The 25,281-nt window shown below is 47.9% G+C and overlaps 1 protein-coding gene across 1 annotated transcript in view; it reads right to left on the bottom strand.

Moving 5' to 3' along the window:
- LOC144736257 (polycystin-1-like protein 2) overlaps positions 1 to 24,132 on the bottom strand; it is a 139,983-nt gene extending 115,851 nt beyond the window's left edge. The window contains exons 1-5 of the mRNA XM_078618879.1: positions 23,994 to 24,132; positions 13,697 to 13,801; positions 10,482 to 10,607; positions 8,256 to 8,336; positions 1,389 to 1,457 (exon numbers count right to left, since the gene is read on the bottom strand). Coding sequence (XP_078475005.1) covers positions 1,389 to 1,457; positions 8,256 to 8,336; positions 10,482 to 10,607; positions 13,697 to 13,801; positions 23,994 to 24,132 — 520 coding nt within the window. The remainder of the gene's footprint in view (positions 1 to 1,388; positions 1,458 to 8,255; positions 8,337 to 10,481; positions 10,608 to 13,696; positions 13,802 to 23,993) is intronic.
- Positions 24,133 to 25,281: the final 1,149 nt, after the last annotated feature.

Below are 25,281 nucleotides of genomic sequence, written 5' to 3'. Positions count from 1 at the left end.
AGCAGGAGGAGGTGGTTGAGGGAAGACACTTATGGGAAATGACCAAGAGGAAGAAAGGAACGATAACATGAGGTGATGTTCAACAAGGACATATGGGCAGATGAAGAGCAGTTAGAGACAGAACAAAATGCAGGAAAGAATCTTGCCTCAGACCTGTCTATGGATGGAACACTTAATGAATCCACACTGGCCAAATGCCTTTTATAAGGTGGGAGTATCAATACTTTACCCCATCACACAACCTGATAATCAACTGTGGTGCACAAAGTATCAGTCAGTCAGCACCCTTTGTTTAAACAAGCAATAAGATAACAGTCGATCGGCAGGTCGTGTGTAGTGCAGTCATTTTGAATACTCCCACCTCTTTAGGGAAGAGTCGTTCAAAAATATTCACGAGAGGGCTCTTTAGAGGTCCTTCTTGTGGAGGCTCTTATGCTACCAGTGGCGGTGACCGAGCAATTGCAGGGCTGTACCCTTAATCTTAACAATTACAATGGCACCACACAAGAATACCGGCCGATGCGTAACCATTCGCACCCCCTCTTACGAATAATCCCAGGGTTGGAGAGGTATCACGCTTATTTTTAGCAAGGAAAGCCCCACCGAGTATGATTACTCTTGCTGAAGAATCCTGCCAATCTTTCGCTTTAGGGGGATACTAAAATTGCGATAATCCCAACTGAGTAAATATTTGCGGTATCATTATTAATTTTTTTGGTCTCATTTGGGATATGACGCAGGCACACAATGGCCTATTCTTGTAAAAGACGGATGGTCTTAACCTCCACTCTAAGTGAAGCAGACTGTCCGTCCTACTTTAGGACAATACATTATATCAAAGCATGTGTTTGCATGTTTTACCACAAGCAAATGTGGTGAATGCAAACTCGATGCCTCGCGATCGGTGCCTATTTGGGGCTTGAACATCTTATCCCTTCCTGTATTCTTGCTGTAAAGAGCAACACCTATTCATTTTTTACATCATCTGGTACGGCATTTGAGTCCACGCATTTTTTTCTGAGGTCAACAAGGCAACTCAAATGCTGCCGACAGAGCCTTCAAAGTTTTAAACGCCACAGCCAGGCTCAGTGGTGCCGACTCGGTAGTAGCCAGGAGCAGAGGGAGCTTCAGTCATCATCGTCGAACTGTCGCGGGGTTGGAACACCTTATCCGCGATGGAGCAGCGGGCGCAACCACGTGGAACGCGACTGGAATCCGAGCGAGAATCACCACCCGGTAGCCTCCAATCGCAGGCCCCACCCCGACTTTTATGGTGTGTAACTTGGCATTTAATTTGTAAATTACGTGACAGTGATTTTATTTACCTGCTACACCAAACTCACGTTTATAAAGTTAAGGATTAAAAGTAATGTTAACACAGTACGTACATTCGATACTGATGAATTCAGCAACGTCAAGCCAGGGCGATAATGTTTTTGTGAATTGTGCGTTTTCATCTGGGGAAAAAAAACATATTGAATAATAAACACAACGCGTGTACAAAATCACATTTCACACAGCGGCAATCTAATAATTAATTTGCCTTCAGTGCCCCTGGACTCATTTACCCTCCTCTGAGTACTGTACTCAGGGCCGGATTAAGATTTTGTAGGTCCGTGGGCTACAGGTACTGTGAGGCCCCCAGTAATATTTTCAAAAGAAAAACAAAGTTAAAGAAACGTTTTATTTATTTATAAAAGACCAACAATAAATAAAATGCAGGATTCACAATTGAAATAACTTTTCACTTAATCTCTGGAGGCCCTCGAGCTGGCAAAGGCCACAGGGCTGCAGCCTCTGAAGCCCATGCCTTAATCCAGCCCTGACTTTACTGGCCAACTGTCATACACGATATATCTCTACTTTAGCACCTCCGATAAGAACAGTTGGCTACGTACGTTGCAAAACCAGGACCCTGCGGGGTGGGCTGGTAGGAACGAATAATCAAAGAATATAAACATAATGTATTATTACACTTGTTTAGCCAGGAAAGCCCCACTGAGTCTAAAGGTTTTTCTAGGGTCCTGACAAGTGTTTGCAGTAGGGGGCGATGTTGCTACACCTAATCGGACGATAGGAAGGGAGAGTGTGAGGCCTAGTTCTAGGCTTTAGGCCTAGCTGTAGGCTTTAGGCCGCTGTGAGTTAATTTGTAATTTAAATGTTTAATTATTTATGTAAAAGCTTTAAATGTAAATGTTTCTATTTAAAAACATCAGAGAATGTAACATTGTTAAACATTAACTCCCTTTCACACACGCGGGGGTACGATACAAAGGGAGAGTTTGAGGCCTAGTTCTAGGCTTTAGGCCTAGCTGTAGGCTTTAGGCCGCCGTGAGTTAATTTTTAATTTAAATGTTTTTATTATTTATGTAAAAGCTTTACATTTTAATGTTTCTATTTAAAAGCATCAGAGAATGTAACATTGTTAAACATTAACTCCCTTGCACACACGCGGGGGTACGATACGAAGGGAGAGTTTGATGCCTAGTTCTAGGCTTTAGGCCTAGCTGTAGGCTTTAGGACGCTGTGAGTTAAATTTTAATTTAAAAGTTTTAATTAAAAGCTATCTCAGGGAATTATAAGGGAATGTTACAATTGTTTAGCCAGGAAAGCCTCATTAATTTAAATATTTTAATTAAAAGCTATCTGATGGAATTATAAGAGAATGTTATACTTGTTTAGCCAGGAAAGCCTCACTGAGTCTAAAGGTTTTTGTAGGGTCATGCCAAGTATTTGCAGTAGGGGGCGATTTTGCTACGCAGACGGACGGACGGACGGACAAACGGACGGACGATATAATCTATTGTAGGCTTGTCCACGTCGTTCCTACCAGTATAAGTTTAACATACATACTGTTGAGCACCGTGGGGGCTCTGTCGCAAGGCTCACTGATGGTTTATGGGGTCTCCTTTTGTTGTTTTGTTGACTCATCTCTGTCCTGACCTTCTCACCCCACTGTTGTACACACCTCACTCTTTTCTGTCTCTGTTTATTTTGTCCCTCGCTCTTCTCTCTCTCTTTCACCTCGACCCTCTGATGTCCCCAACGTAACCATGTTGCTGTATGGATGACCGTGCACCATGATTGTGTGCTTTCCTTGTCTAGAATATTTTAATAAAAGAATACAATGTAAATATTATATGGTTCTTTCGGTAAAGTCACGTACGTAGAAAAAATAATAACAATAAAATAATAAAGTGAATAAAAATATCACGACGTTTTAATCGCAACACAGCGGTCGTCATCAGGAACAGGCAGGTTCGCCTCTGAGGGCAACCTGCTTAGAAAGGTTTAGAGATGGGCGGGGCAGCTAATGTTAATGTGGGGGAGGGCTCCGACACCGGCAGTAGGTCTACACCAATCAGAGAGCTGCTTATAAATGTTTAGAGATGGGCGGGGCAGCTAATGTTAATGTAGGAGAGGGCCACGACACCGGCAGTAGGTCTACATCAATCAGAGAGCTGCTTATAAATGTTTAGAGATGGGCGGTGCAGCTAATGTTAATGTAGGAGAGGGCCACGACACCGGCAGTAGGTCTAGACCAGGGGTCCTCAAACTACAGCCCGCGGGCCACATGCGGCCCACTGAGGGCATTTATCCGGCCCATGGTCACTAATTGGGCTGCGCTTGTGAGCACTCATTTGGCTGCGCTGGTGAGCACTAATTGGGCTGCGCTGGTGAGCACTCATTGGGCTGCGGTGGTGGGCACTGATTGGGCTGCGGTGGCGAGCACTGATTTGGCTGCGCTGGTGAGCACTGATTGAGCTGCGGCGGTGGGCAATGATTGAGCTGCGGCGGTGGGCACTCATTGGGCTTCGCTGGTGAATGGTTCAATGGGCCAATTGACTGGACTTGCCCCCCAGGCCTAAGGCTGCCAGCCCTCCCCTGGCTGTGCTTGACTGGCTCTCCCTCCCTCAGCTCTCTCACTTGCCCCTCGGCTCCACTCCCAGTGATATTCCTGTGTGCTGAGTAAATGATAGAGGGGTAATAACAGAGTGATATCTGATCTCTGGAGGGGCTGCCTGCTGTTTTCCCGTGCTGGTCAGTGACAGACAGCCGAGGAGTAGGAAAACCAATTTAAATGACAGTAAGTGCATTTATATTCTGATTGCTATTCAATTATATGAGGTTATATGTTGTATGTTGTGTAAGCCCCGGTTCATACTGTTGCGATCTCTGAGCAGTGCGAGTTCAGCCATATGCTTGTATGGCTGAACTTGCATTAGATTCGGAAGAAAAAAGGCACATGTGCCTTTTTTTTTCCTGCAGTAGATCGCATGGGTCTTCTCCCCCATGCGATCAGATTCCTATGCGAGTTCGCAGATCGCACTGCGATCTGTGAACAAAACTGCAGGTGTAATTAACTTTTTAATGGCACCCGCACCAGTGTGAGCCTGGGGTAAAAGCGGAGTTCCCCCAATCAGACTGCATTGATGGGCAGTGCAGTCTGTATGTCTCTGTGTGGGCAAAGTCATTGCTGGTATATTGTTTTTGTAGCGCTGTATATATATTGGTATTTTACTAATAGCAATTTTGACTCCCTAGGAAACAATGATGTCAAGAAAGAGAAAAATTGACTCGGAGTGTAGGATATTCAAAAAACAGTGGACTTATGATTACTTTTTCATGCAGTACAAGGAAAGAGCTGTGTGTCTGATATGCCAGAATATAGTGTCTGTGTTCAAAGAATACAATTTATGTCGACACTATGAAACTCAGCATAAAGATAAATATGATTGTTTGGTCGGAGAAGTGAGAAAAGATAAAATATTAAAACTGAAAAATACATTAACAACTCAGCAACATACTTTTGTGAAGCAGAAGCAGCTAAATATTTCATCACTGCGAGCAAGTTTTCAAGTTGCCAAGCTAATAGTGTGCACTGGCAGACCATTCGTTGAGGGAGAATTTGTTAAAGAATGCCTTCTTTCTGTTGCCAAAGAGATGTGTCCAGAGAAGGCCGATTTATTTATTACAGTGAGTCTTTCAGGACCAACAATTACACGGAGGATTGAAGAAATGGGAGACAATTTCCATCAGCATTTGCAAAACTCCACAAAAAAACTTTCCTATTTTTCCTTGGCACTCGACGAAAGCAATGATGTTCGTGATTCTGCACAACTTCTAATTTTTATTCGTGGGACGAATGACTATTTCGAAGTCACAGAAGAGCTTGCTGCACTGCAAAGCATCAAAGGAACAACTACAGGAGAGGATATCTATTAAAAGGTTTGCCAAACTGTGAATGGTTTGGAGCTGAACTGGGCTAAACTAGCCAGTGTGACAACTGATGGTGCTCCTAGCATGGTGGGGTCTAAGAAAGGAGTAATTGCTCGCATTAACCAAGAGATGGACAAACATAACCATTCTCATCCAATAGCCATACACTGCCTCATCCACCAACAAGCGCTGTGTAGTAAATCACTGAAGTGGGACTGTTAACTTCATTAGAGCTCATGCACTAAACCATAGACAATTTCAGGAATTTCTGTCTGAGCTAAATGTTGACTATGAAGATGTTCTGTACCACACAGAAGTCCGTTGGCTGAGTCGAGGGAGAGTTTTGAAACGTTTCTTTGACTTACTTCCACAGATTACAGCTTTTCTGTTTTCAAAAAACAAAGAAGTACCAGAGCTCAATGATGCAGAATGGAAATGGCACCTTGCCTTTCTGACAGATGTAACAGAGCTACTCAACAGTTTCAATGTGCAACTTCAAGGAAAGGGGAAGCTCATCTGTGATATGCAATCACACGTCAAAGCATTTGAAGTAAAATTAGGCCTCCTCATCAAACAAGTGAAGGAGGAAAACTTCTGCCATCTCCCCACAACTCAAAATCTGTTAGCGGAAAAACCATTGGTTGCATTCCCAAACAAAACATGTGTGGATTCACTGGAAAAATTGCAAAAGGAGTTCCAATTTAGATTTAAAGAGCTTCTTCTCCTTGAACAGGACATACAGCTTTTCCGTAACCCATTTTCTATTGACATTGAAAATGTGGATACAATTTACCAAATGGAACTGGCTGAACTGCAGAATTGTGACTCTCTGAAAGACGCATTCAAGTCAAGCAGCCTTCATAATTTCTATGCATTTCTCCCCTCTGAGACATATCCTCATCTCAGGAACCATGCACTTAAAATGGCAACCATCTTTGGCAGTGCTTATGTCTGTGAACAAACTTTTTCCAGAATGAAACATTTGAAATCTCCAACCAGATCTAGACTAACGGATGCACACTTGCTTCACTTGTTACGACTAGCAGTGACAAATATGGAACTGGACATTGACCATCTCATTAGCCCAAAGCAGGCCCATAGTTCCCATTGAAATACTGGCAAGTTTGTTGATTTAACTTTACTTGTTCTTCATTTTAAATATTATATTTGTTCCCGTTTTGTTTCTTCACTTCAAAATAAGATATATGCAGTGTGCATAGGAATTTGTTAATAGTTTTTTTAACTATAGTCCGGCCCTCCAACGGTCTGAGGGACAGTGAACTGGCCCCCTGTTTAAAAAGTTTGAGGACCCCTGGTCTAGACTAATCAGAGAGCTGCTTATAAATGTTTAGAGATGGGTGGGGCAGCTAATGTTAATGTAGGAGAGGGCCCCAACACCGGCAGTAGGTCTACACCAATAAAAGCATTGCCCCTCGCTCCACACACCCACAATGCTGACGGTGGAGGTTGACAAGCAAACACAAATCAAGTCATGACCCAAAGTGTTTGATGACATCTTTCCAATGATTGCTCAGTCTATAACCTTCCTCTCGGTCGAAATTGTCTCTGTCTGTATATATGGATGGCTTCATGAACGAATCCTTGTAAAAATACAGTAGGCTTGCAAAGTACCATCGACTTAGAGAAATCAATTTCGTGTGAGCCAGCTGCAGTAAAATTATGATCAGCCACAGCAGAAGTATTGGTCCTACCATGTTTCAGAATCTTCCTTTTGTTCACGGACACAGTCCGAGACATGTTGCTAAGTTTCCCCAATGTAACTGCTGCCACATATACAGCTTAGTTTGTAGATGCCAGGATATTGCATGTCAGGAATATTTTCTTTCATAGATGGCATCAGATCACGAATTGTATGTACTGTGTTAAATCTGACCTGGATCTTGTGTTTGTTCATGATTTTGGAAATCGTTTTGGTTACCCCTGCCATGTATGGTAAGGTGATGGATTTGATTGGATCCTCAGATGGCTCCTTCCTCACGGTTGGGGTTATGCCTTTGCGGATTGTGTAGTCAGAATATCCATTCGCCTTGAGAGCTTGGTGTAAGTGTTTGAGATCACTGGTTAGGTGTTCATGGTCGGAGATACATTGAGCTCTATGGTGTAGCGTTTTGATGAGGGAATTATTCTGGGATGGATGGTGGTGGGAATCAGGTTTAAGGTAGGCGTCATTATGGGTTACTTTCCTGTAGACAGAATGGCTAATTGAGCCATCTAGTCTCTTTTTTATTAGGACATCCAAGAAGGTAGAATGCCATGCTTTTCTACCTCCATGGTGAATTTGATGGCTGGGTGTATTGAATTGATGTGGTTGAGGAATTGGTTCAGAGCCGGTCGGCCATGTGTCCAGATGACAAACGTGTCATCTACGTACCTCTTTCACGGGGACGGGCGTAGAGTGGATGCCTGAAAGGCGTCTATCTCAAAATTTTCCATGAAATTATTGGCTATAACCGGAGATAAGGGAGAACCCATTGGGGTGCCTTCAGTTTGTAGAATGTTCCATTCCAGGTGAAGTATGTGTTGGTGAGGCAGTGTCTCACCAGGGCCGGTACATCAGTATTCAATCCTCTTCCTCATTCTTTGTTCCAGCAGGATCTTTGTGTGCTTAGCGTCATCTCATTCCCTTATTTTTTTCACTCGTCAAATCTCTCACACATCCTTCATATTTAAATGAATTACAATTCAGGATGAGAGCCTCCCCACGGAGGTTACTTGACCATACTTCACCGCTGCCGGGCAGTGTGGGTTGCTGAAGGTAGGGAGCATAGGAGTGCTGGATATAACAAAAATGGATTTTGCTTCACTGCTTCACTGTTTCACTGCTGCCCACCATGTAGCCCCATAACCGCGTATGACAACCTGGGATGCACGGTGGACACCCATTCATTCAAGCACTATCCAGGCTCAAAGCTGCTTGGCTTATGGGATATGACGAGATCGGGTGCGTTAATGTGATTATGTCATGGGTTAAATCCCCCCCCCCCCCGAGGGGCGTGCATTGTAAGGATACTTACAGAATATTCCGATGCCCAAGGAAATATCCGAGGACTTAGCTGCATCCAGGGTATCCGCAAATACATTGCACGTTCGGCTGTCTGGGATTCAAATGAGAAACATATGTATAGTTATAACACATAAATATATGTTATACACGTCATATACAGTGCATTCATTGTATACGTGGTTACAATAGCATTACCTGACCAACACAACCACTACCCTAACTCTTTTGTTGTATTAACCGTTTCATTTTTCATTGGGAAAGCGTCTCAAGGGATACTGCCACAGTGGTCAGTGCTTTGCACGCTGGACTTGGAATGCAGAAGTCGCCGGTTCAATCTCCCGACACGGCAGCTGAAAGAATGGGTCAAGTTTCTGAAATCTCCCCCACCTGGCCACCCAGTTGTGTAAATGTGTATGCCAGGTTGTACAATGGGCAGGTCGCGTGTGGAAGAGTAGGTCAGAGATGCTCCCTCGAGTACCCAGTAAACATGGAACGTTGGGCCAATGTTGGTCCAACGGTCGGCCCAAGGTTGGCATGTTTACTGGGTGGAGGTCCATCTGCCAGCAGTCGCGTGAGCAAGCAGTTGCAGGGCTGCACTTTGACCGTTCAAGGCACACACAAGATGTAAACACGACCTTCGCATCATTCATCTGGAAATATGACAAATTTGGGGAATGTACGGTAAAACGCCGTATATCGGACCATCACAAATGCACCCTGATCAATTGACTGCCCACACCCAGTGCGAAATTTGTGCACGGCGATGTGACTGTCATTTGCTATCGTGTCCACACATCCAACTTGTCACACGCGGTCACGTACCCTGCATCTTGCATACAGTCTCTGTAGATATTTCACATATCCGACCTTTTCATGTGTCCTCTTTTCACTGACTCCCCAGTGAGTCGGATATGCGACGTTGTACTGGACTCAAATTATTTTCAGGTATCTCTTTGGTTAACGTGAGCGGGGAGTGATGCCTCAGCCGGTCCTGCACAACTCCATTCACCAACACGCATTGACTAGCGTGGTGAAGTATGGCCAAAAAAACCCCACAACCTTGATGGCATGTTGATTGCCTCCATTAAGCTATTTATTGTCAAAAAACAGTAAACGGCTGTAAATAATTATTGCATAACGGACAAAAACTTGTTTTGCAGCACCATGAGAAGGGAAGTAGAGCCAGGGATGTAATGAACGGAGAAATAAAAAGGAACGAGAAGCGATACCGGGACGGAAGTCCCTAAGATGGGCAAAGAGGCCACAGCTCAATATGAGGAGCAGGATAAGAGAAGGAGCACCAGGCAGGAAGGGGAGGAGGCGGAGAATACATAACTGGACCAAGATGTCACGGATGATGAGAGGGTGATGATTAGAGTGAGGGAACAGAGGGAGTAGAGAGAAGCAGAATTGAGCTGCAATGAGCAGCGTCTGTTTTCACAATGGGTGGTTGGGAGATTCACAGGTGGTGTGGACACACAGAAGTCACCTAGTTTACGGGGAGGCTTGAGCTGATTAAATAGAGAAATAGAAATGTATGTGAAGTACCGTTGATGACTCTTGGACACCGTTGGTGAGGCACACGTATTTATTCCGTACAAGTAGTCACAACTGTGGACATACAATACTAGAGGGGGTATCGGCCCCCTCACCCGGCTAGCTGGGAATACACTGCTAGCTATCTCTGACCTACCTCCTAGTCCTCCACTAACGGGCTAGGGGAGGCTGTCTGGCCCGACACTGGTAAGTCGGGCTACGGTACCCGGAGTCCCAGAGCACTAGCTCTGGTTCTCGGGACCACGCCGCTGGCTCGGTCCTGCGCGGCCCTGACAAGGGCGGCGTCCCAGGGGAGTCCAGGGCTCTAGCTAGACGATCTTCGGTCTTCACTGGTTTAGCTTTAACATTCTGCCCCGAGCCCTCTGACACATCCCCCTTTATACTCCACCCCCGCTGAGGGGTGGGGCCCCGGGCTGCCTGGTGCGGACGTCGTTGAGAGCACCCCCCCGTGCACTCACGTAGCCCCGCCCACTGTATTTGTTTCCCATAAGCTGCCATGCATAACGGCTCTCTCTCTAACACCCCTACATATGGATGAGAGGGGAAGGAATCGGATTTGGGGTGCGACGGTTGGATTGGGCTGGTTTAGATCTATGTAGACAAATCATTTTTATCATAAGAGTTCAGTACGAAAATTTTGTATAATGCACGCTGTGAATGAATGACGAAGGGCTCTCACCGCACAGCAGGGTGTGGGACGTGGGCACAAAATAGGTGAAGCCTTTAACGACGTACATGGCACAGGCGTATACACACGTCTCGGCCGTCGACAGAAGGTAATACGCGTTGTATTTCCAATATCCATCTGCAAACGGGTTACAAAATAAAACAACAAATATAATTATGAGGAAGGCGGAAAACTCAAGAGTTTAGGGCGCCAATCCAGTAAATATGAAACGTTCGCCCAACATTTGTATGGTTACTGTGAAGCCAACACCGCTGGGAATCTGAGTTAGAATCGGTATTTCAACCGTCCATGACTAATCCTAATTGTCAGGAGCCGTGAGTTGATGTTCTCCGCCACAGAATGTAGCACATCATGACAAGCGTGATGTAATAATTACTCAATTGGGATTGCACAGAGAAATCCTCGACCTCCTACTGGCAGACTCATGCCCATTTGCAGGCCAGGTTGAGATGAGATGTGAAGCGCTGTGAGACACCCCGGCGAATAGGAGGGCAGACTTGCTCAAACTGTAAATTCATGTCTTTAGAACTGCTATTTGTATTTAGTTTGTTGCCCTTCCCCTGCACCTCTGATAATCACGGTTGGCTATATATGGGGCCGTCCATAAATGACGTCACGCGATTTTGGACAATTTTTGAACCCCCCCCCCCCTCGTCACACGGCGTCATAAAAAGTGAGACCCCTTGAGGGGGGTCTCACTTGTTATGTCACAAAGTTTTGCCCACCCCAAAACCATATTTCCGTTTTGAAAATAAAACATGGTTCAAATCTCTTTAAACTATTGTCATTGTAGTGCATATTTAATGTCGTGCTGCGCTCTGATGTTGCAGGAGAAAACGTTTATTAAAAAGTCGAATTAAGTAAAACGTGTTGTCTATATTTATTTAAAGTTGCGCATTTTGATGTGACGTCACATTTCTCAAACCCCCCCCCCCCTCGTCACACATCGTCACAAATGTCTGACCCCCCCCCCCAGGTGCGTGACGTCATTTATGGATGGCCCCTATGGGGCGAAAGGAGTTAAACGTACATACAACACAAATCACTCTCACTGTACAGGACGTGCATGGAAAATATCACGTGCATTTCCACAGCGTGTATCACGGATATAGGCACGGTGAGTCCTGCGAGGCAGCTGCGTGAGGTGCATTCACTCTGCAGAACAAGGTGGCAAGCCGGGAGGCCGTTACAGCAGCAAGTCGATAGCCTCAACCCGGTCACCAATCACTGCACATTCAATTTGTTTCTACCAAGGCCGTAGCCATGGAGTCAAAATTGGGGGGGACCAAATCTTCCAGGGGGTCTGCGGGTCCTCCCCCCCCCCCAAAAAAAAAAATATCTAAATTTTAAAACGAATTTACTGCCATTTCCTGCCTAAAATATACAAAATTCACTAACACATAGGATTGACTTTTTATTTATTTTTAACAATAATGTCTAATAGTGTATTGTATTACATTGCTCTGTTTTTTTCTTGTTTACCTTTTCTTGTTTCATTGTATGTAATGGCAGAGATTAGGGATTTATAAAGTACAACCATAACCACAATCATATAAACAGAAATCTATTTTATAGCAATATATTGGGGGGGGGGACATTTTGAGCATACTTGAATATTGGGGGGGGTGTGTCCCCCCCAATATATATTATAATTACGGCCTTGGTTTCTACACTCAATCTAAATTCTAGCTATGGAAAGTCAAGCTCAATTCTAGCTATGGAAAGTCAAATGTTGATTTGAAAATGATGCAGCCAACGCAAATGTGATGGCAGGGCGTGTTGTTGGGAAGTGTGCTCCCCGCCTTATAAATGTAAATTATTATTGAGTAAAGCGGAGACAGCCCGTTGTAGGGGTTTCCGAGCGGAGTTCTCTCGACGCTAGTGCCTCGTTGGTGCCGTCCTCAGGTCCAAGCGGTCTCGACGCTCTGTGAGCTCTCCGAACGGCGCCTCCTGTCTCAGAACGCGATGCCGATAGCGCGCCAGCAATCACATCAACGGAAAATACAGACATGACAATTTACGAATCCTTATTAACTTGGTATCATCCTTCATATAGGAGATGTAAAGGTGTGGCCGTGGAAGGACCCTACCAAGTGACATCTTAGACCGCTCAAAATTTGTGAAGGGTCGCTCATACTTGTGAAAATATTAAAAAAAACGGTGCTCTCATTTCGCCGAAGTGGACTTTTGGTCTGTGCTGATCAAATGAATTTTGATAAAATGGTATGCAAACCTATTATGACAAACGATGCAATCATTGGTGAGACAATAAAACCCATTAGCAAGGTGGCGGTGGCTATGCTGCACGTGGTTGCCTGTAATCCAGCAAAGTCTTATAAAACTCCTTTACCGTTTATCATCGTGCTGCGGGGTGCAGCAGAGGTCGGGCGCCATGGTGGCGAGATGTTAACTACCTCGCCTGGTATACACGAGGCTGTAGGTTCGATACAAATCCCGACCCTGGAACCTGCATATTTGGAGTTTGTATATTCTCCCCAGGGTCGTGTGGATTTTTATCCAGGCCCTCCGGTTTTTCCCTCCACATTTATAAACATGTGTTTTGATTATTTGGCTGCTATAAATTTGCACGTGATAAGACAATTCGTTGAGCTATATTTTATGACCAAATCGTGTCTGATAAAGAGTTACATAGCTCAGTGGGCCTTACCTGGTAAAAGCAAAAATAGTTTTATGGAATGGAGAGAAAAATAAATTATCAAGTCCCAGAGCAGGTTCAAGAAGAAAGAAGCCCTATTAGAACCATCCAGGAAAGGCAACATATGTGAAGTGTGCACACTCTCGGTGGTGAGTGCTCGGTGAAGGAAGCTCTGAGTGGAAAAAATATAAAAATGCTGCTTCATGACTTGAATTAAGAAAAGTGAATAAGACATCTCAAGATCGGACGAAATGGAGGGAGCTGAACCAATCAACTGCTACGGTGCTTTTTATGAATATTGTGCTTTTTCTGGAAGACTTTGCTGTTTTTACTGGATTTTTCTGTTTGCGCGTAGTCACTTTAAGATGTTTCTGGTTCATGTTTTTTTTATTGTTGCGGTTACACCCGATTCAAGAGCCGAATGGCTCACAGGGCTATACCAGATAAATGAAACTGAAAAAGAAACTGAAACTGGTGGGCAAGACGCATCCCGTGGGCGCCATTTGAATGAATATGTGACAGAAGGGTCTCGTTCGGGATTCTCAAGCACCTGGAGCGAGTGTCCCGTAGCCCTTGTAGTCGGTGTCGGGGCTGCAACTGTCGAAGTTGCTGTTGATATTGAAGTAGAAAGTGACTGCACTGATGTCCTTTGGAACTGCAAACGTAAATCACATCGAACACAAGGCATAGCAATAGCAAACACAAGTCCCAGCAAACATGTCACAGCAAACAGAAGTCACAGCGATAGTAAACACATGTCATAGCGAACCCAAGTCATAGCAAACATGTCATAGCGAACACAAGTCATAGCGAACACAAGTCATAGCAAACACTTGTCATAGCAAATCCATGTCCATGCGAACACATGTTATAGCGAATACAAGTCATAGCAAACACAAATCACAGCAAACACATGCATGTTTGCAATGGGGTGGAGCGCTGGCGCAGTAGTTAATGAAGTGTGCGTTGTTAAACCGGCGCCTGAGATTAATTCCTGATCCAGGGTTTATATCTGTGGCGAGTGAAGTCAACCGCGCAATGACCTAGAAACTCTGAACTATGGTCAAAGAAACCTCCATGACCAACATTGCGAGGAGGGGCCTTCATACAGCGGCGAATATACAGAGGGATGCACAGTATTATTAATCTTCTTGGTTCTTTCGGTAAAGTCATGTAAAAGGGAAATAATAAAATAATAAAATAAAACATAATAAAATAATTCTCACGACGTTTTGGCCACAACGCAAGCAGCCGTCCTCAGGTGAAGACCAGGTCTGTCGGGGAGACAGCGTCTGAATGAAACACCACCACGCTTGGAGTATATATTTAAGCTGGGTTTGAAGGGGAAGAGCGCTTTGACAAAATAATTTGCATATCAAGATGAAATCCCATAAATATGCTAAATTCCTCTTGATATGCAAATTATTTTGTCAAGGCGCTCTTCCCCTTCCAACCCAGCTTAAAAGATATGCAAATTATTTTATCAAGGCGCTCTTCCCCATCCAACCCAGCTTAAATATACGCTCCAAGCGTGGTGGTGTTTCATTCAGACGCTGTCTCCCCGACAGACCTGGTCTTCAACTGAGGACGTCTGCTTGCGTTGTGGCCGAAACGTCGTGAGAATTATTTTATTATGTTTTATTTGTATTATTTTATTATTTCCCTTCTATGTGACTTTACCGAAAGAACAAAGAAGATGAATCCCTGGAGTCACGAAAGCTTTAAATCGAGTATTATTACTGTTTGTGTTGTAATTCCGTGGTTCTCTAAGTTGTTGGTGAAGTGGCCCCACCAATTAAAGAACCACTGGTCCCCATAAACCCCGCCACCAACCCAGCAGTGGATCCCAGGAGCGCCCATCGCCCCCCCTTAAGACCCCGAGAACCGGTATTTTACCGATATTCACCAGAGATAATCAATGGAATTATTATTAATCTAGCACTCTCCGTATTCCCCCTTGCGAAGGTGTTAGTTCTGCCTTTAACTATGCCGTCCCCATTTTAGGCACTTTTAAATCTATCTTGACTGGCAGGAATCCCTCAGGCATATCGACTGAACTGTGGTGAACATCCCTCGGGCGCGTTCTCTCCTCTGGCTTCCACTCCATCGCTCGTCCCAACCACCGGTTACCCTGCTAGCCATGACGTGGTGTCCTGCCACAGACCACACACTCTTATCGCCGATCTCGGCCCCCGCAGAGCTTACATTTACATTTACAAGAAAATATCCGGGCCCTGGCCGAGCTCGGCCCTCGCCGAGTTTACATTTACAAGCAAATTTCTTTCTCCAACTCGCACTCTCCTGCTCGCTCCTACATTAACATTAGCTGCCCCGCCCATCTATTAACCTTGATAAACAGCGTACCTCGGTAGATTCCCCCTCTTTTTCACCTGCTTGTGTTACGATCGAAACATTGTGATCTATAATTTTTTCTACCTACGTGACTTTACCGAAAGAACCAAAGAGTATTCTTCTCATCGTTAAATCCTAAATATCCCTTAATGTCCACGATCATACACTTACAATTAAACACCAAACCATTCTTAGAAAGGACTTTCGGAAAGGATGCACCTCTCTTTGTGCCAGTTCTTCTCTGGAGTCAGTTTTGGCCAAAAGTCTAACTCTATCGTAGGTTGTAGCCTACAACGGTGGCATGTGCTCCTGAAAGTCTAATGATGTCACACACACACACAACACAGACGCTGGCTGCACACAGAGCCACACGTGTCGGGATGTTCGTTTGATGATCACAATACATGTGTAATGCGGGCGTAAGCGACCTTCCGGAGGTGACGTCACGGGGGGTGGAGTCATGTGACGTGGGGGGAAGGTTCGGGGCTTTAAGCGGGTAAACCGGAAGGGGAAGGCAGTCGGGGTGTGAGCGGAAAAGAGTGAGGCCACGCGGGCAAGTGTGGAGAGGGGGGGGCGCCGACGGCCATCGGGAGCCAACCCCGAAGATAAGAGGAAGCTGCGGAGTGGTGTGCAGCTGGGGAGGAGACAGCCAGGAGGGCTGCGTGTTAGAGGCAGCGGTGTGGCTGCCAGGAGGAGCTGCGGAGAGAGAGAGAGAGGGGGCTGCTTGTTAGAGGCAGCGGTGTGGCTGCCAGGAGGAGCTGCGGAGAGAGAGAGAGAGAGCAAGAAGCTGTGAGAGCTGCGGAGGGAGAAGAGCAGCAGAGAGTACAGCCAAGGGGGGCTGTGTGAGAGAAACAGCAGCGGAGCTGCTGTTGTGGATCGGGCCGACATTGGAGTCAGCACCGTGGAGAAGCTAGAGAGTAAAGACAGCCGTGTGGGTGTACAGCACGAACCGAATAATAAAGGACACTGAGCCAGACATCGTGGTCCAGTCGTTTATTACACTGGTGTCGGAAGTGCAACGGCATGTCGAAACAAGTGAGGAAGAAAGTTAATCCGGCGCCTGCATCGGCTTCTTCGTCCGACGACGACGAACTCCCTCCAACCGCGGATCCTGTTGGGGTGGTGGAGGAGAGCCCGGCTGAGGAGACCACGGGAACGGGAGTGGAGGATGTTGGCGCGGTGGCGGGTCCGTCGACATCATCAGACGCGGATCAACGATGGCAAGCGATGGCGGTACAACTGGAGGCACTTAAGGACGTCCTGGCGCATCTATGCCATCTCGTCGCGCCAGGGACGATGGATGATGCAAGTGGTGCTCCGCGGGCCGCCACGTTGCCTGTCCTGCCGCCGCCATTGCCCACGCGGCAAGAGGCCGCCATTTTGCGCGCTCCGTGGCGCCAAACCGCCATCTTGGCCACGCCGCGGGCCGACGCCATTTTGAATTTGCCATCACAACCACCACCATTGGAAGACGGCGGGAAGAGGAGTCGGAGTCGCCACCTTACAACAGTTAAAGAATTTTCCGTCGGTGGGGACTGGAGCGCGTTCGCCTGCCGCTTCTTGGCGGCGGTACGCACAGCAAGATGGACCGATGCGGAGGCTTTGGAGGTGTTGCCGACTCTCCTGGATGACGAATCTGTCCGATTCTTCCGTTCCATAGCGACCGATAAGAAGGCAACTTTATGTGGTGTTTTTCAAGAAATGGCCGATGCTTATGAGCCACCAGATGATGCGCATCGGCGATTCGCTCAACGACAACGAGCACCAGAGGAGTCGCCCGTGGCGTTCAGGGGTGCGGTGCTGGAGCTGGCCATGGCAGCTTATCCTGAGACGCCACAGGACCTGCTTGAGCCTCTCATATTAGGGAAAATGTTGGAGCTGTCTCGGGATCTAGGGATCCCCATGCCTGTGTGTGGGCATGAGAAGCTAACTTCCCGGATGGCTGCTAAGTGTCTCGATGCGCAATTCAACCTCCGTCGCTGGAAACAAGTGACGGCGTGGACGGGGGGGCCCGTCAAAGAAGGGGAGGCGTTGGGGTGGAACCCTGCGCAGGCCGTCTATGTTCCGGATGACCGGGGCCCTCAACAACTGACGGCCGCCTCCGCTCCATGGACGGGACGCGGCGGGCCGAGACCGCGCGCGGTGCTACCAGAACGGGGCCGTCAGGAGGCGAGGCCTGCGCTTCGGCGCAACGAGGCCGAATGTTTCCGCTGCGGGCGTAGGGGCCACTACGCCAGAGACTGCTGGGCCCGCTTCCCGGCTCCGCCGCAGCAGGAGGCCTCGGCACCGGTCAAGTCGGCTAAAGATCCTCCGAAACAGGCATGTCGGCACGCACCAGACACTCGGCAAGGCTTTCCACCTCACCCACCACCTGTGTTGCGCGATCCTATTGTTGTTGTTAAAGAAAGGCCATCGACGGGGCCTTTTCATTCAGTTACGCAGTGGCGCAAATTGGCACGGAGAGTTGTCGCGGCCGCTACGGGTTCGTCCACTGTACCGGGGTCCATACAAGGTGTGGACGTGCGCATTTTGGTTGACTCGGGGGCGTCTGCGACTATTATATCGGATGTCATTTTCCATCTGTTGGGCATTCCGTCGGGGGCTGTGCGTCCGGTTTATGGGTCGTGCGTCGCTGCGAACGGGGGTAGCATGGGTATCGTGGGTCAGGTGGATGCTAAGATATCTATTGGGGATGTGTCGGCCTCGGGTGTTGTGTTGATATCGAGATCTTTGGCGGTTCCTTGTTTGTTAGGCACCGATTTTTTGGCTAAGATGCCCATTTTGATCAAAATCAATGAGAATTGTATTGAACTGCCGGGGGGCCGTCAAATCTCGTTCCTGCCGTCGCCCTGGGGGCGACCTGCTTCGGCCGAACAAGTGCAGGCGCTGTCCGTCGCATCTGTGGACATCCCACCTGGTACACAGATGCTTATACCCTTGCGGTATCGGAAGCCCCTGCCTGATCGGCTAGGAGCAGTAGGGGTCTTGTTGTCACCGTCCGCCACGATATCAACCGGGTTGGCGTTAGTGGGGGCACAGACCATCGTCCGGCCGGATCAATTACCGTTTTTACAGGTGCTTAATGCGGGGGGAGAAAACGTCCGTGTCCCGGCCGGTACGGTTGTGGCACATGCCACTACGGCGTTTGCGACCCATGATTGTCCACATAGCCGGGGAGTTGTTGCTGGGGTTTCCGAGCCAAGGAGTTCGGATGATCGTTGGGTTGCTCATTTATGTGACGAAAATTCTTCCCTGTCCATGGAGCAACGTGGTGTGCTGCGTAAATTGTTGTTGACATATTCCGATGTGTTCAGCTCCGATGATTTGGATTTGGGCCGCACTTCCTTGCTTTACCATCACATTGAGACGGGCGATGCTGCCCCTATTCGATTAAATTCGCATCGGATGAGTCCTGCGGAGCGAGAACACGTACGGGGGGCAGTGGAAGACATGTTGGCTGCGGACATTATATCGCCATCTAACAGCCCATGGGGCGCTCCAGTCGTTTTGGTTAAGAAGAAGGATGGCAAATTGCGATTTTGTGTTGATTTCCGCAAATTGAATAAGATATCGGTGGCAGATGCGTACCCCCTGCCGCGTATGGATGACTCCCTCGACGCATTGTCGGGGGCTAAGTTCTTTTCCACACTGGACCTCTCTTCGGGATTTTGGCAGCTTCCCCTTGACGAGTCCTCACGGGAGAAAACCGCATTCCGTACGCCGCAGGGGTTATTTCAATTCAACTGTCTCCCGATGGGATTGAATGCGGCCCCTGCTACATTTCAAAGATTGATGGAGCTCGTTTTGACGGGGTTGCAGTGGGAGACATGTCTTATATATTTGGACGATATCATTGTCTTCAGCCGCACATTCGATGAACATTTGACGCGGCTGGAGACAGTGTTCACGAGGATGCGTTCTGCCAAATTGAAATTCAAACCAAAGAAATGTCACCTACTGCAACGGTCCGTCCGCTATTTGGGGCACATCGTGAGCGCTGAGGGAGTGTCCACGGATCCGGAAAAGACGGCGTGCGTCCGGGATTGGCCGACTCCGGCCACCGTGGGGGATGTTCGGCGGTTTTTGGGATTTGCCTCGTATTACCGAAGATTCGTGCCGGGTTTTGCGACGATTGCGAGGCCTTTGCATCTCCTTACGGGTAAAGGACGGAAGTTTGTTTGGGGACAGCCGGAGGAGGCGGCCTTTCGGAGTCTGCGTGATCTATTGGCCACGGCCCCAACATTGGATTATCCCGATTTCGATCACCCATTCATTCTTGATACGGACGCGAGTGACACAGGTATTGGGGCGGTGTTATCACAGTCTAAAGGGGGTGTAGAGCGTGTCGTGGCGTATGGTAGCCGAGTCTTGTCTCCTGCGGAAACCCGCTACTGTGTCACTCGCAGAGAACTATTGGCGGTTGTTTTTTTCCTACGCCAATTTCGACCATACCTCTACGGTCGTTCTTTTATTGTGCGTACGGATCATGCGGCCTTGCAATATGCCCTTAAAGTTGACCAGCCATCCGGACAGTTGGCACGTTGGTTGGACACGCTACAGGAATTTTCCTTCCAAATTCAACATCGGAAGGGAGTGCGCCATGCGAACGCTGACGCACTTTCCAGATTACCGCGGCGCGCCCCTTGTAAATGTGAGTCGGGGACGCATAGGTGTTCGCCGATTCCAAACCCCCCTCAGCCGCTCACGTTGGCCGTCGAGAAGTCGGACACTCCGATGGAACCGGGACCGGCTGACGGGGTTTTGAATCTGCCGCGGTCTGTCTGGATCCGGGAACAGATGATGGATGAGTCATTGGTGTCCTTGCGGAAGCGGTCTGCTAAGGACAATGGGAGTCCGAGTACGGCTGTGGGGCCGCAAACCGCTCTCCGAGATGGTCTGCTTATGTGGCGGGAGGGGTTCCAGGAACGTTGGCGCCTGGTGGTACCAACGTCCTTGCGGTTCGAGTTGATTAGAACCCTCCATTGTGACACTCTCTTACATTTAGGGGTGCAGAAGACCTTGTTGACGTTGCAACGTCATTATTTTTGGCACGGCATGGCGACAGATGTCGTAGGGCACGTGCGCGCGTGCCCTGCGTGTGCACAACGTAAGCCGCCGAAACATCCTTACGTGCCGCCTCTCCAGTCGATTCAGGTGTCTCGAGTCAATGAATTGGTGGCGCTGGACATATTGGGACCTTTTCCACCATCGGCGAGGGGTAATAAATATTTGCTGGTAGGGGTTGAGTACCTCTCCCGTTGGCCGATGGCCTGGCCGTTGCCCGATCAGTCGGCCGCGGCCATTACCGACGCCTTTTTGTTTGGGTATATTATGGATAAGGGGGCGCCTGAGAGACTCCTCACGGACCAGGGCAGGAATTTCTCTTCTAAATTATTGGCGGAAGTGTGCGCGGGCCTTGGGACTAAGAAAGTACGGACATCCCCATACCATCCGCAGACGGATGGTATGGTTGAACGGCTGAACAGGACGTTGTCTGCCATGCTTTGCCATACCGTGAGTGAACAACAATCAGATTGGGATCTGCACATTCCCGGGGTGCTTTCGGCGTACAGGATGACGCCTCATGCGGCTACAGGATATTCGCCGTTTTACCTTATGTATGGTCGGGAAAACGTGCCGCCGGTGGATGTGCAATTGGGAACTGGGGTGAAGGGACCTCGTAAACCACTTCCTGAATACATTCAGGACACGGTTCGCCGAGTCACGGAGGCGCGGGAGAATGCCCGCGTGGCTACGGCCAAAGCCCAGGCCCGGAACGAGCGATATGCGCGACGGTCTGAGGGGGAGTGCCCTTGGAAGGTTGGGGACCTAGCCTGGCTTCATTGTCCACAGGTACGTCCGGGGACCTCGCCGAAATTGCACAAACCCTGGCATGGTCCCGTACGCCTCATTGCGGTTCCCAACCCACAGTCAGCACGCGTCCAGATTGGGTCTCGTCGCTGGGTTGTGCATACGTCGCGCTTGAAACCATATGTTGCTCCCTTACATGATGCGTCATCCCCCAATGTTGCCTTGCCGGGGTCTGTTGCTGCTGACTCTCCCCTGCCTGCGTCCATTGATCTCGCTAGAGTGCCTGTCGTACCTGTTCCAGACAGGCCGGCCGTGACATTGCGGGGGACGAGGGGCCCTGCTCGGAGGACGCCTGCCAGGTCTGCGGGACCTTCGAGCCCTGCAGCTCTTTCGACCCAGCTGCGGGCACGGTCACAGGACAAGCCCAAGACTAACTCTTTAGGGACACGGGACGTCGGTGGACTTCCGGCTACGACAGGGGGATTACCCCCTGTCATTCCTCGACTTTCATCGCGTTCCCGTTCTGCGAGTGGGCCGCCGACCGTCCGGGACGGGCCGGCGACCCGCACACGTTCCAAATCGCTTACGTTTCGTTGATTGTTGCTGTCTTGTTATTTTTTCTTACAGTTGTATTTATTGCATGCTTTTGTACGTTCGTTGATGTTAATTGCGTTGTTGTTGTTCTTGTTGTTACATTATATGCTTAGTGTCCTTTAGGGGGGGAAGCTCGGTTCGCCGCATTACGATTTGCTATTAGTCAGCCGAGGTCGGCTGGGATTTTTCTACGGGGGAGGGTGGTGTAATGCGGGCGTAAGCGACCTTCCGGAGGTGACGTCACAGGGGGTGGAGTCATGTGACGTGGGGGGAAGGTTCGGGGCTTTAAGCGGGTAAACCGGAAGGGGAAGGCAGTCGGGGTGTGAGCGGAAAAGAGTGAGGCCACGCGGGCAAGTGTGGAGAGGGGGGGGCGCCGACGGCCATCGGGAGCCAACCCCGAAGATAAGAGGAAGCTGCGGAGTGGTGTGCAGCTGGGGAGGAGACAGCCAGGAGGGCTGCGTGTTAGAGGCAGCGGTGTGGCTGCCAGGAGGAGCTGCGGAGAGAGAGAGAGAGGGGGCTGCTTGTTAGAGGCAGCGGTGTGGCTGCCAGGAGGAGCTGCGGAGAGAGAGAGAGAGAGCAAGAAGCTGTGAGAGCTGCGGAGGGAGAAGAGCAGCAGAGAGTACAGCCAAGGGGGGCTGTGTGAGAGAAACAGCAGCGGAGCTGCTGTTGTGGATCGGGCCGACATTGGAGTCAGCACCGTGGAGAAGCTAGAGAGTAAAGACAGCCGTGTGGGTGTACAGCACGAACCGAATAATAAAGGACACTGAGCCAGACATCGTGGTCCAGTCGTTTATTACACATGGCTCAACCTCGCTAGAGTGTAGGATGTAGTGACAAACCTTTAGCTTAACAAGAAATTACCGAATTCATTTGTAATTTCTCTTTCACGGTATCCATTCCATAGCCTGCTCTCCCATGAAAGGCCGGGCACAAGTTTGGGATGTGCCTTTCCAGAGTGTCTATTGGTCAGGAGAACACAGTACTCGAGTCGTGATCATAATTGGGGTGGTACTTCATTGATTACACTTCTACGTTTGGTCTTCCAAGCACGGAGTCGGATGCTCAGATTTCCCTTCTGCATGAGCTTCTACTCCGTGCCACTTCTCCAGCCACATCCACGGCCCTCACGTCTCGTTTTGCCGCACCCTCTCATTGCCCCCTCGGTCTCTCACTCCTCTTACTGCATTGCGTCGGTGGCATTTCCACAGCCCTCCTCGTCACAACCTTCTCGGCCTCATTGAACACGCGCCCAGACCATCAACGCCATTGGTTCCTCTTCATTCCGCCTCATTTCCTGAGAGATATTCCCTACATGCTCCTCACTATTCTCATCTGTGCCCATTCAAGTCTCTCTCGTCTATCTCTTTAAGTGCCCACATCTCTACAGTGCATCACTCTTATATCTACGTTCCCTTCGAGTTGTCTTGGCAATTTTTTTTGGTTGATCACTTTCAAAATGATAATTGGTTCTTTACCCTTCTATCTGGCAGTTTTGTTGCCAGATAGAAGGGTAAAGAACCAATTATCATATTTTTACTGGCAAATGAGGTTCCCATAGTGTATACACTTTCAAAATCTGAAGCCTCTCTTCATTGAAGGCATCCTGGCTCAACACTTTACCTTGTAACTCGCACCCTCTTTCCTCAGGTAAGGTTGGACCTAAGGTGTTCAAATGACTGGCCTGCTTGACGTCCACCTTTATCCTATCCACAGATTCAATTGTGCTCCCTCATTTTCTACTGACCAATGCATCTGTCTTCTAGGCATTGCCTTTTAATCAACTTGTTTCCAGGCTTTCCTGCCATTCGCCATCGGCAATAAACGCTCCCATAACAATACCATATTCTGGTTTCCTCAGTCAACACACACTCCACTGTTTTATAAACCGCAGTGGGCTTCACGCCAATTCGTCCCTGATCGTGCACACACGTCTAAGTAAATGTTTATCAATGTAGGCAAATCGGCATTCAAACATTGACCGATAAACACATCCTCTGATGAAACGGAAAAAAAACAATCAGACGTCACGGCATATTTTAAAACATATTTCAAAATCCGAAACGTATTTTTAACTTGGATTAATCGCTTACCCTCGGACGTGTACGCGAACGTTATCCCACCGGCAGCGCTGTCGGTGAACTTAACAACATTCACGCACTCGCTGATGCCAAGCAACGCACACGACGTGGCGATGAGGAGGGTAAGTGCCATGGCTCCGAGAGCGGTCATATTCTTGGCTTTCGGAACATGCGACCTTTTTGTAAGAAGAACGTCACCTAAATAGCTCTTCGAGATAAATGTGTTTCACCAAAAGGTGCTGGAAAAACAAATGGGCTGCGTAAAATAATGCCTTGAAATACAACCTCTTTAAACTGCCTTGCAGGCAACATAGCCAATTTTGTTAAAATCAACAGTTGTTAAATACGTATTGTAAGCCAGCTGTGTAACCTGAGATACAATCAACAACAAAAACCTCAATTATTTTGTAGACATCCTGAATTTATTGAGGTTGTTTTACGTCAGTAGGCTTTGATGTCAGGAGACATGTCAAACGAGTCAACAGTGTATCTTAATTAACAAAGGGAGCCACGTGTTTGCAAAAGATATGGACAATGACAACTGGAGCAATCTTCATTGTGTGAAAGTGCAATCACCGTAAACACCAGAGTTAAACAATTGAGTTCGTGATGCTGCTGCTCAGCTGGCAGGAGTAAACAATAACATTTTACCAAAACACCCCAACACGTTCCGTCTAAAAAAAAACATGTGGCCTCAAAATAAACGTATATATAATAGGTGACATTTCGAGCAATGGCCCTTTTTCACAACACACACAGAGAGAGGCCAGAAAGAAAGAGTGAACAAGAGTTAAGGACTCCACACCGCTGGGCTTGATGATAATACATTTTTTTCATATCTCCCGATTAAAAGTGTTACATTTGCATATGAATAGTTACATATTAGTAGATATTGAGTAAAAGACAAACCCTTCAATAATCAACAATCTATTACTATGCTGCCACGTGGTATCGTATTGAAGAGATGCCCATTATCTACTCAATACAAAAAATAAACAGCGCAAGAGTGTTTGGCTTTGTTAACTGCGGCAATAGCCAGTAAAACACGCTTGCTTATTTTTTTCAAGTTAACACTTAAAACTAACTCATATTCTATTTAACGTTTAATATTGGGGCGGAGAGAAGTTAAAAGGATGGTTAAGCAAAATTGCATTAATTGACACTCATGTTTGTTTCATCAGCTCATTCGCTGCAGGCGCTGGGTGTATTTGGACATCGTAGATTCGTGAGCGATGGCGATGGCTCGGGAGGAGTCATTTGTCCAGCAGTGAATAGAACATGGGTTCATAATGATTATATT

The sequence above is a fragment of the Lampetra planeri genome, chromosome 60 (genome assembly GCF_965212315.1).
Source record: "Lampetra planeri chromosome 60, kcLamPlan1.2.h2, whole genome shotgun sequence".
Taxonomy (NCBI): Eukaryota; Metazoa; Chordata; class Hyperoartia; order Petromyzontiformes; family Petromyzontidae; genus Lampetra; species Lampetra planeri.
The sequence above is the reverse complement of the archived record's forward strand: the minus strand, read 5'-3'. Positions and strand labels throughout refer to the sequence as shown.